The sequence below is a fragment of the Perkinsus marinus genome (assembly GCF_000006405.1).
Source record: "Perkinsus marinus ATCC 50983 genomic scaffold scf_1104296951506, whole genome shotgun sequence".
NCBI classification, from domain to species: Eukaryota; Perkinsozoa; order Perkinsida; family Perkinsidae; genus Perkinsus; species Perkinsus marinus.
Genome location: NW_003209261.1, coordinates 112,767 through 122,594, shown reverse-complemented (window position 1 = coordinate 122,594; position 9,828 = coordinate 112,767). Strand labels below are relative to the sequence as shown.

The following is a 9,828-nucleotide window of genomic DNA, read 5'->3' as shown; positions in this document are numbered from 1 at the left end:
TGATATCGTACGCGATCTGATGGAAAAAACGTTAAATGTTTACGAACCGATGAATGGCGATTTCTAATTTTCGTCTTAAAATTACACCTGTTTTCATGGAAGTTCGAATATTTAGATGGCGTTGAATAACGCCTTGTAATGCATGTTAGACTCAAGAGACTTCTGATAGCTTACGATCTCTCGCCACGGATCCTCCTGGCGAGCTGCATATCCTTAGGCATGATAGTTACACGCTTAGCATGGATGGCACAGAGGTTGGTATCTTCGAAGAGACCCACAAGATAGGCTTCGGCAGCCTCTTGTAGAGCCATTACGGCGCTACTCTGAAACCTCAGATCAGTCTTGAAGTCTTGGGCGACTTCACGGACAAGCCTCTGAAATGGTAGCTTGCGAATAAGAAGGTCAGTGCTCTTCTGATATCGCCTAATTTCGCGAAGAGCAACTGTGCCAGGGCGATATCTATGAGGCTTCTTGATGCCGCCAGTGCTTGGAGTGGACTTGCGAGCTGCCTTGGAAGCGAGCTGCTTGCGAGGAGCCTTGCCACCGGTGGATTTCCTAGCTGTTTGCTTAGTTCTAGCCATTACGAAGATTACTCGGGTACGATGAAGATAAAGTAAGTGCAAGCTCAGGGGCTGCCATTTTTCTGCGCAAGAACTGATGGAAAGATCGTCAAATCACAAACTGGGCATTGTAGTATCAGATTAATGAGTATGAACCTGATCTGCATTCGAGCCCCTCACGCCCTTACTACTCTCTCCCCCCCAGTTCTAATATTACGGCTGAATTGAGAATAGTAGATTCGGCATCGCCAAACTGAAAGTCTCACTTTCTTGAAAGCAACAAAGTCAGAATCACACAGTTGTAGGGGTCGATAACGATAAATGTTGGCCGGATGATAATGTTCAACTATCTGAGGTCTGGTAGGCCAAGTTCTACAACAGTTTAGAGATACTCTCTATTAGAGGTATATATTAGTTCTCCCATCTTACTAAGGTAGAAGGTCTAATACATATATCTAAGATGGGAGACTTGATATAGGCAAAAAAGAATAAATTCGTCCGTGATGATTAGCATGTTCTAGGTCAGTAGGATTAGGCATGGGAAATGAAGTGGAGTGCGAGGTCTAGGCTAGTGAATATGTTCCACTAGGTCTATATGGCCACGTGGTTAACCTGTATGTTCACGAACCGAAAGGTCTCAGGATCTATTCCTGGGTCCGACTCTTACACTGAGCCATGTCCCACTTTAGCTGGTAAAGCTACTGATCGATTAAGCTATATTAGCTGTACCACTATTTGAAACTACTATTGAACCATCAACTTACTACTCTAGGTTTTCTTGTACTTTCCTAATGTTCTCCCCAGCATTGCGTTCAACTAATGATGCCAGATGGATGATTGGCGAGTCACCATACTAGATCAATCAGGGAATCTGCCAAATAGACACACGCCCGATATTGAACCGAATGTAGGACAATCGCAGAACACTATCCGAACCAACCAAAGAATTGTCTCTCTATGGAATATGACTAAAGTATATACCAGTAACAATCGCAATGTATGCGGATGAAGCAACGCAAACAGCAAGGAATACATAGAAATCCGTGACGTTGCCTCCACCGACACACTTACCGATCCACGGGCAATGATGGTCGAACTCATCTATGCAAACCCGGCAGTATCTGACATGACCACGCGACATCAAGTACTCGATCGAAACCGTATCCATCGCGATCTCCAATCAAGTAAAGAGAAGGACAGTCGGTGAATGTGAATTAACAAGTAAACGCGTAGGAGGCCACGAGGTGAATAACAATGACTCCTTTATAAACCGAGGTTTGCGCGAAAATCGAAAAACTCGTTCATGCTCAAAGAGGCATGCACGAAAACGTTTTTTAAAGAGAAATGTCGACTCCAGGGAACCGAGACATACGTCAAATCCATTGGTAGACTCGATAGACGTGGACTGAGCGAGATCCGCCACTTCACTACGAAGACAGAGTGATAACTAACGCCTGTAGGGAAAACTTCACCACTCCTCGTTTGTACTGCACACCGCCGTGTTATGCCATACAAATAAGCCGTCAAACTCTATCCGACTGATGCCCGATACGAGCTCAACAGCAGGTGTTCCTTACTCGCAGTGCAGAGTTCCTTTTCTCTGCATGACTTTGCACCTCCTACAGTAGATCATCCCGTGGCTGGGAAGCCACTGTTCCTCTCCAATGTCATCAGTATCGTTAGCCTCCTCAGGATACGCTTGCAAGATACCGGGGTCCGAGACGAGCGCGCAGCGAAGGAATGTGAGCAGCGAGATCATCTAAATGAGAAGGAGGGGCATCTCTTGGATTTTGGGATCGTCTAGAGAAGAGTCGTGAAGATCCAAAGTGTGAACGAGAATAATGATGGAGAAAAAGCTTGGAACCGGTGTACAGTGATATCATACAAGTAAGAGAGTTATGAGTAAGAGTTGAATGGTGAGCCTGGAAACTCCGGGCTGGTGTTAAACATCATCATCACTCACAAGACAGTCGTCATTGACGATCTTGCCTCATGGTGATGATGGCTCTGTTATCAGATGAACAGATGTGACCTAATAGTCGACTAGTTATAGAAGAAAGGGCGACTCCCGTTGTTGACAACAACTACAGTAGACTCATCGAGGGGAGTAACTCCATCCTACCGTCAAAAAAGTCCCTATGAATTTCTGCAATTTCTGCTGAGTTTCCGACAACTGTAGCCCTGGTGTGAGCATAAAAGTAAATCCAAAACCGATACCAAGAATGACTCCAATCATCACTAATATAGCATACCTGTAAGAGCATATACAGCAGTCCTAACCCAGTCCATTCTTACCAATGGGGTCCTATATAGAACACCATCCCCCAAAGACCTCGGAACACTCTCATCCCCCCATAATGTTGCACTTCACGTGTCGCTCGCAATTCTCGCAACTCATGAGAGGCTTCGTAACTCATGAAGAGCATGTTACCCTCATCCACTCCATCACTCAATGCACCGTCTCTCGACGAACAGCTATCCGAAGCAGAATCCCAGCTCTCAAAGCTTTCAAAACGCCTCCTATGTTCATCTCGCTTGCCAGGAGAACACACATCATGATCCACCTCATTTGTATCACGAAACACTACATCGGTGTTGTAAGACTCCTGAGCGAAGATAGCAATAACAGGACTCAAGCGAACCAATTATATCGAACGAATGATTCGTCTCAACAGGTATTTCCCGATCGACGTTTCAATACAGAGAATGCATCGAGCCAAGATATACTGAGTATGGTGCTTCGGTCTCTGGCGTAGAGTCATTAACAGCAGCATTCGACTCATCACAACAATAATACAATTATTGATGATCAAGGTACATGCCAAATGATTGCTTCCAAAACCCATTATAATCAAAACTCCAATCTCATCATCTTTTTATTCTCCCATATTTACAAGAGTTTACGTAGCGTAAAAACTATTCCATAAGGAATGGAATATAGTATCGCCGTGATGATAAATAATACCAAGTCAATGACGGAGACTCTAAGGACTTCCTACAACATTCCCCTATACCAATCCACATTACCTCATGGCTTCCATAGGTATCCTCATAGTTTGACGAGGATACGCTATTGAGGGTTCGCGGTGTTATCGGCAAGGTTAGCTTTGGTCGACCGGCTTGAGAGTCGATATGAGCCGCATCACTCATTCTCAAAGTATATTTCTAGACCAAATATCAATCCGAATCAATTGCGTCGATTGCAATCTAAGATAAGGAGACCCCCGGACGGAATATGGACAGGGATACGTTGAAATGTCAATATCCATTTTCTTGCTATTCTCGATTCCGATCGAGAATATCGACACAAGCAGTCTCCAAAGGGCAATCAGAATATATGGCTACATTTCCATCAGGCTAATGATCAACTCTGAGTACCAAGTTCCCTTCGTAGCATGACCACACTCAAAACAACAATTTAGCTCTTCACAGAAACTTATCACGATTTCAAGCATGACAAATACACCAGAAAACGTCACACAAACTCGACCTGAAAGTACACCAAGCGCCAACAACCTCATTAGCCGATCGATAACCTCCAACCGATAAAAAGTCCAATATATAATTGACATACACGTGGTTCTCCCTAATCCTATTCAGCACGAATTTAACTACAACTCACAGTAGCTTGGACCCTGGCATTCTAAACGGACCTAGGCCATGTTTCTCGCCCCAAATAACCCCACATACCCACAACCCAAATAACCGTCATTCCCAAGATTTGAATGATGAGATTCGTACCATCGAAAGGCATATACTATTCGTATCGGACAGTCACTTGAAACAAATTACCTGAGCTCCGGTTGACTCCATTTTCTTCTTGATCTCTTCCGCCTGTTCCATGGGTACACCCTTCTTTATTACCTGAGAGAACTACAATTATTAACATCGTACTATGGAAGAATAACAATAGCAACAAAGATGGCAACTTGAGAATATCTACGAGGTACTGGTCAGGTCCCGGAGGATAATAATGGTAATGGAAAATTACCGTCGGACAGCCTTCCACTGCATCCTTCGCCTCCCGGAGACCGAGGCCTGTAACTGCCCGAACCTCCTTAATCGTCGTCACCTGCGGAAATGCTCTCATTGGGGATAGAACCGGGGACCTTCGGATACCTTCTTCTCGGTATTATAACTGACCAGCTTGATCGTCACGACGCTCTTCGCAGGTTCTTTCTTCTTCTCAGCCGGCTTCTCGTCAGCCTTCTCACTAGCATCTACATCTCCGCCTGAGACGAAGCTCAAACATCGGCCTAGCTGTAACACAACTGACCAGCTTGTGGTGTAGCAACTTGTTGCTGAGGTAGGACCCCACCAGGAGCAGCAGGCATCCCCATCATCATAGGCGATGCCATCATACCACCACCAAACATGGCACCAGGATGTGGAAAAGGAGATCGACCAGGAACACCCCCGGATCTAACATACGCCATATGACATCTCAGCGACACCATATACGGATCCACTAATTTCAGGTTCTATACCGCACCACCACCATGAAACTTTCCCTGGTGCTCCTCTACATCATATAACGGGTGACAAACTCGCAGGAGCATGCATTCCGAAAAACTAGACCAATCCCGATCAATGAGAGAATGCGCAAGGAGAAGGATGTTGGACATTCAGCAGTAACCCCCATAGGAGCTATTCACTGTACAACCTAGCGACTTCACCTCGCAGCCAGTTTTTCTTGGCATAAATCACAGAGGTCCGCGGCCTCGATGAGCGATAATGATAATATATCGTCGACCAATTTAATGACCTGAGAACACCTCCACAAGCGGATATCCATCATCTCCTCATTACTTTATCCGACGGTTTTCTTTTTTTCACTTCTCCAGCAACACTATTGACCTTTCCGTCCCCCTTATCTTTAATTTTGGCGAAAACATCAAAGGAAGAGTCCCTGGGCGGAGACTGCTCCGCGCTAAACGCTCTTGTCCCCATTCGTACTAAGGGAACCTGAAATCGGTTTACCATCATACTGCAACACCACTAAACTGCAATTTTATACAAGCAGCTCTTGACACCCAGGTTCGGCTCTAAACTTCCATAGCAGCTATGCAAGGCCTATCATTCGGTTCCACTATACCACTTCTTGGCTTTGGAAATCATCTATCGTATAGGGTATAGGGTCTAGTGAAATGTGAACTACCATGTAGTTAGTATCGACAATAGCTCACTAAGATTATATCTCATGCCATACTAATATATAATGAGTTTTAATCTAAGTATAAATTGTGAAGTGCATTATTGATAAACGCTATACTACATAATATAAAAAATAACATCACTCACCTGATATGTCAGCCGCCGTGATACGACAATGCAAGACCGACGAACGAAGACAGCCCAGGAACACATCATGGGGAAATAGTAAAACCTTGATCGGCGAGAAAATCCCCACATATGCAAGGATTGATCGTGAGCATGTCTAAAAGTTATACCCCAGCGCTACTTGTTAGCAGTCCATTATACGTAATCGATCATTCACAAAGACGGGCATGCTGAAGGCGCGAATCGCCTAAGATAAGAGCCGCAACAACATAACCTATACGGCCAGCATCATCTAATTACGGAACTATCTTCACGATACAACAACGGCTTGAATGGACGTTCCACACACCGGTTTTGATTCACAGCATGTCAGTCCGATGTTCCCGAACAAGCCATACGAGCATTTGTTCATCTTGTGTAGTCGACTGCAATGTTCTGACTGTGAGGTGAAGACCTTGCTATATGATATCTGCGACTATCAAGTACACTAGAAGATGAGTCCGAGTGTATTAACGCCTATTCATCGATGACCGCCACACTCGGCACCACGCAAGTGAAGGCCAATGTCTCGTGTCAACCTTGACTTGACCTGCACATACTCCGATTGGTCTCTCTCGAACTCCCTATCTATCATGGGCTTTCCGCGAGCACACTCAAATAGATCACCGGAGAGTTCTCAGAGCAGCAGCTTGACCGGTCATCCCGCTTGAACATCAGCAAAGGGACAAGATTCCACACACAGCCATAAAGGGGAAATGCAAGTCTGCAAGGTGTTATCGATAGCTATCGTCTGCTGCTGAAGGCGAGAAAGCTCAAGAGGCTTGAAGTGACTTCTCCACTGCCATAATGAGCAGCGTCACATTAACTAACGTATTTTCTTTTGTTCCGCCTGTGGTAGGTCTTCTGTGGGCCATCAAGGAGTTGATCTATGTTCGCAGCATCAAACTAGCTGGTCCCTATAAGGGAAAGTCTGGTATGCAGGACTCTCTTGTTGCTGGTGATGCCCGCGATGTTCAGAAGATCCTCCTCGCCATGCGTGAGATATCTTCCAACATCGCTGAAGGTGCCAATGCGTTCCTCGTTGCTGAGTACAAGTACATGATGGTTTATGTTGTTGTCTTCTCCGTTATTATCTGGCCCTGCATCGGTTTCGGCACCATGCTTTCCTTTGTTGTGGGTTCTATTACTTCGATCGCCTGCGGGTACATCGGTATGAAGACTGCTGTATACTGCAACGTCCGTACCGCTCACGAGTGCTGGAAGAACCTCTCTGACGGTTATGATGTTGCTCTCCGCGGTGGTTCTGTCATGGGTTTTGCTCTCGTGTCTTTGGCTGTTCTTAACTTGGCCATCCTTGTCACCATCTACAATGTTCCTTCTTTCTACAATGGTGATCTCCGTGCTCTCTATGAGGCTCTTACCGGTTACGGTCTGGGTGGTTCCTCTATTGCTCTGTTCGGCCGTGTCGGTGGTGGTATTTACACCAAGGCTGCCGATGTTGGTGCCGATCTCTCTGGCAAGAATGAGTACGGTCTTGATGAGGATGATCCGAGGAACCCCGGCTGTATCGCCGATAACGTTGGAGATAACGTTGGTGATATTGCCGGTATGGGTGCTGATCTTTTCGGTTCTTTCGCCGAGTCTACTTGCGCTGCCATGGTTATCTGCTCTGCCGCACCTGATGCTCTCGTGTCTGCTGAGTGGTCCACTATGTTGTTCCCATTGATGGTCTCTTCCGTTGGTATTCTTGTTGGTCTTGTTACTATGCTCACCGTCAACATCTTCTACAAGGTCAAGGAGATTCCTGACATCGAAAAGGCTCTTAAGGGTGTTCTCATCATCTCAACCTTGTTGCAGACCCCCACTGTTATCGCCCTTTCTTGGTGGGCTCTTCCCGCTGGCTATTTCGCCATTGACGAGGCTCATCCTGCTTGCTCGTGGGTTAAGTGCTCTGTGTGCATTCTTCTCGGTCTTTGGTCCGGTCTCTGCATTGGCTACACCACTGAATACTACACTTCTCAGACTTACAAGCCGGTCCGTGAGATCGCCGAGTCCGAGGGTATCTCCGCCGCTACTGGCATCATCTATGGTCTTGCTGCTGGTTATGTTTCTTGCATCGTCCCCGTTATCTGCCTGGCCATCACCATTTGCGTTGCTCACTCCATCGCTGGTATGTTCGGTGTTGCCCTTGGTGCTCTTGGTATGCTCGGGACTCTCACTATGTCCCTCACCATTGATGCCTACGGTCCCATCTCTGATAACGCCGGTGGTATCGCTGAGATGTCCGAGTTGGGTCCCGAGGTTAGGGAACTCACTGATGCTCTTGATGCCGCTGGTAACACCACCGCTGCCATTGGTAAGGGCTTTGCCATCGGATCTGCCGCTCTCGTATCCCTCGCACTATTCGGCGCTTATACCGTCCGTGCTGACATCTCCAAGGTGAATATCCTCGATCCTTGGACCTTCACTGGTCTTCTCTTCGGCGCTATGATGCCTTATGCTTTCTCTGCTATGACTATGAAGTCTGTTGGTAAGGCTGCTAACCAGATGGTCGAGGAGTGCATGTCGCAGTTCCCCAAGATCATCTCTGGTGAGATGAAGCCCAACTACACTAAGTGCATCAAGATCGCCACTGACGCCTCTCTTATGGAGATGATCGCCCCTGGTTGCTTGGTTATCCTCTCCCCTCTCGTTGCTGGTCTCCTCTTCGGTAAGAACTGCACTGCCGGTCTTTTGTGCGGTGCTCTTGTCTCTGGCGTCCAGATGGCCATTTCCATGTCTAACACTGGTGGCGCTTGGGATAATGCCAAGAAGTACATCGAGGCCGGTGGTCTTGGTCCCGAGTGCGGTAAGGGCTCCCAGGCTCATAAGAACGCTGTGACTGGTGATACCGTCGGTGACCCGCTCAAGGATACCTCTGGTCCTGCCATCAACATCGTTATTAAGCTTTCTGCCATCATGTCTCTCGTCTTCGGTGGCGTTATTGCCAAGACTTCGAACGAGAATGGCGGTCCTTTCTGGTTGTAAACCTATTCGTATTCATATAGTACATTTACTTATTCGCTGTTCCTAAGTTGCTCCCTTCTGGTGTGTGTTCGGATAAGCGACCGTACACTTCCCATCACATTCTAGTCGCATGTTGAGTTCGTAGTCGTCGCGGATACTAGTCGATGAGGGGTAAAACTGTAGGGTCTCTATCGACAATGTTTCACCAATTGTCGTGAAGGTAGTTGGTCTGAGCGACATTTGATCCTCAAGTTCGAACGAGGTGACGGTCTTAGGTGATATTAGAGTATAGTTTCTGGGCTTCGGATAAAGAGTTAGGTGGTAGCTGGACTCGGTAAGCCATCATTGGTTTCAGTGCTAGTTGTTCCGTGATCCAGTCTTGCCGGTGAGCGTTTCATAAAGCACCTGTTATTGCTGACCATTGTCCAGAAGTCAGTGTACAGATCAGTTGCGAAATACCTGTCAGTTCTGTGAATTAGGTGGTGTTATAGGCAATCTGTGTACATCGAAACGGGTTCCAGAACTCCTATGCATGAGGGAGCATCTACGCCTTCGGCTGAACGCCACAGCGAGAGTAATATACTAAAGCCTAAACGGCTCTCTTTAGAGTCGTCCGGGGGACAGTAGAATTCACAAGAAGCTAGGGTTTCTCACCTGAATAGGGTGCTAAAGGCAAGCATCTGATGGGGTATGTACACGGCTTGTGTAAGGCGTCGTCGGAAAGGAAACGACAGCACGAAAGCGTCAGTCTCAGGTGTGCATAGTCGCCGCACATAGTGTGGGTCGTGGTTGCCCATATGGCAATCACCATTGCTTTGCAACGTTATGTTCCGGTTTCTCTCTAGAGTTTGTTCTGTGTGCAGGTCCTTCACTGTTCAACTGTAGGCTCGATTAGGAGCATCATGTTGGCTCTCAGTAGACCGTTGGTGAGAGGGTGGATCTTGGGTCTTCTGATACTTATAGCCATTATTCGATCGACCCG

General features: G+C 46.8%; 4 protein-coding genes across 4 annotated transcripts; 1 reads left to right on the top strand and 3 right to left on the bottom strand.

Moving 5' to 3' along the window:
* Window positions 1–170: 170 nt before the first annotated feature.
* On the bottom strand, window positions 171–581 carry Pmar_PMAR025985 (histone H3, putative; the record flags this gene model as incomplete). Its single annotated transcript, XM_002777568.1, has 1 exon — window positions 171–581. One exon carries the CDS (start codon window positions 579–581, stop codon window positions 171–173), a length of 411 nt encoding a protein of 136 aa, XP_002777614.1.
* Window positions 582–701: 120 nt separating this feature from the next.
* Pmar_PMAR025984 (zinc finger protein DHHC domain containing protein, putative) lies at window positions 702–3,710 on the bottom strand (the record flags this gene model as incomplete). The annotated part of the gene is made up of 7 exons (XM_002777567.1): window positions 702–767; window positions 827–910; window positions 1,594–1,681; window positions 2,138–2,319; window positions 2,683–2,812; window positions 2,856–3,166; window positions 3,588–3,710. 7 exons carry the CDS (start codon window positions 3,708–3,710, stop codon window positions 702–704), a joined length of 984 nt encoding a protein of 327 aa, XP_002777613.1.
* Window positions 3,711–4,017: 307 nt separating this feature from the next.
* On the bottom strand, window positions 4,018–5,934 carry Pmar_PMAR025983 (ribosomal protein L7/L12, putative). Its single transcript, XM_002777566.1, has 8 exons — window positions 5,862–5,934; window positions 5,370–5,525; window positions 5,237–5,325; window positions 4,837–4,982; window positions 4,680–4,792; window positions 4,552–4,632; window positions 4,353–4,424; window positions 4,018–4,050 (listed from the first exon to the last, which is right to left on the bottom strand). The coding sequence occupies exons 1-8, from the start codon at window positions 5,928–5,930 to the stop codon at window positions 4,036–4,038; spliced, it is 741 nt and encodes a 246-aa protein (XP_002777612.1). The 5' UTR covers window positions 5,931–5,934; the 3' UTR covers window positions 4,018–4,035.
* Window positions 5,935–6,646: 712 nt separating this feature from the next.
* Window positions 6,647–8,944, top strand: Pmar_PMAR025982 (H+-translocating inorganic pyrophosphatase TVP1, putative). Its single transcript, XM_002777565.1, has one exon. The coding sequence runs from the start codon at window positions 6,687–6,689 to the stop codon at window positions 8,865–8,867; it is 2,181 nt and encodes a 726-aa protein (XP_002777611.1). The 5' UTR covers window positions 6,647–6,686; the 3' UTR covers window positions 8,868–8,944.
* Window positions 8,945–9,828: the final 884 nt, after the last annotated feature.

Bases quoted from the DNA above. Each gene is read 5' to 3' on its own strand.
- Pmar_PMAR025982 (XM_002777565.1), top strand. From the start codon at position 6,687: ATGAGCAGCGTCACATTAACTAACGTATTTTCTTTTGTTCCGCCTGTG.
- Pmar_PMAR025983 (XM_002777566.1), bottom strand. From the start codon at position 5,930: ATGATGTGTTCCTGGGCTGTCTTCGTTCGTCGGTCTTGCATTGTCGTA. The intron at 5,326-5,369 runs GTAATGAGGAGA...AGGTGTTCTCAG, and splicing joins AAAGAAAACCGTCGGATAAA to GTCATTAAATTGGTCGACGA. The intron at 4,793-4,836 runs GTCAGTTGTGTT...GCTTCGTCTCAG, and splicing joins AGTTGCTACACCACAAGCTG to GCGGAGATGTAGATGCTAGT.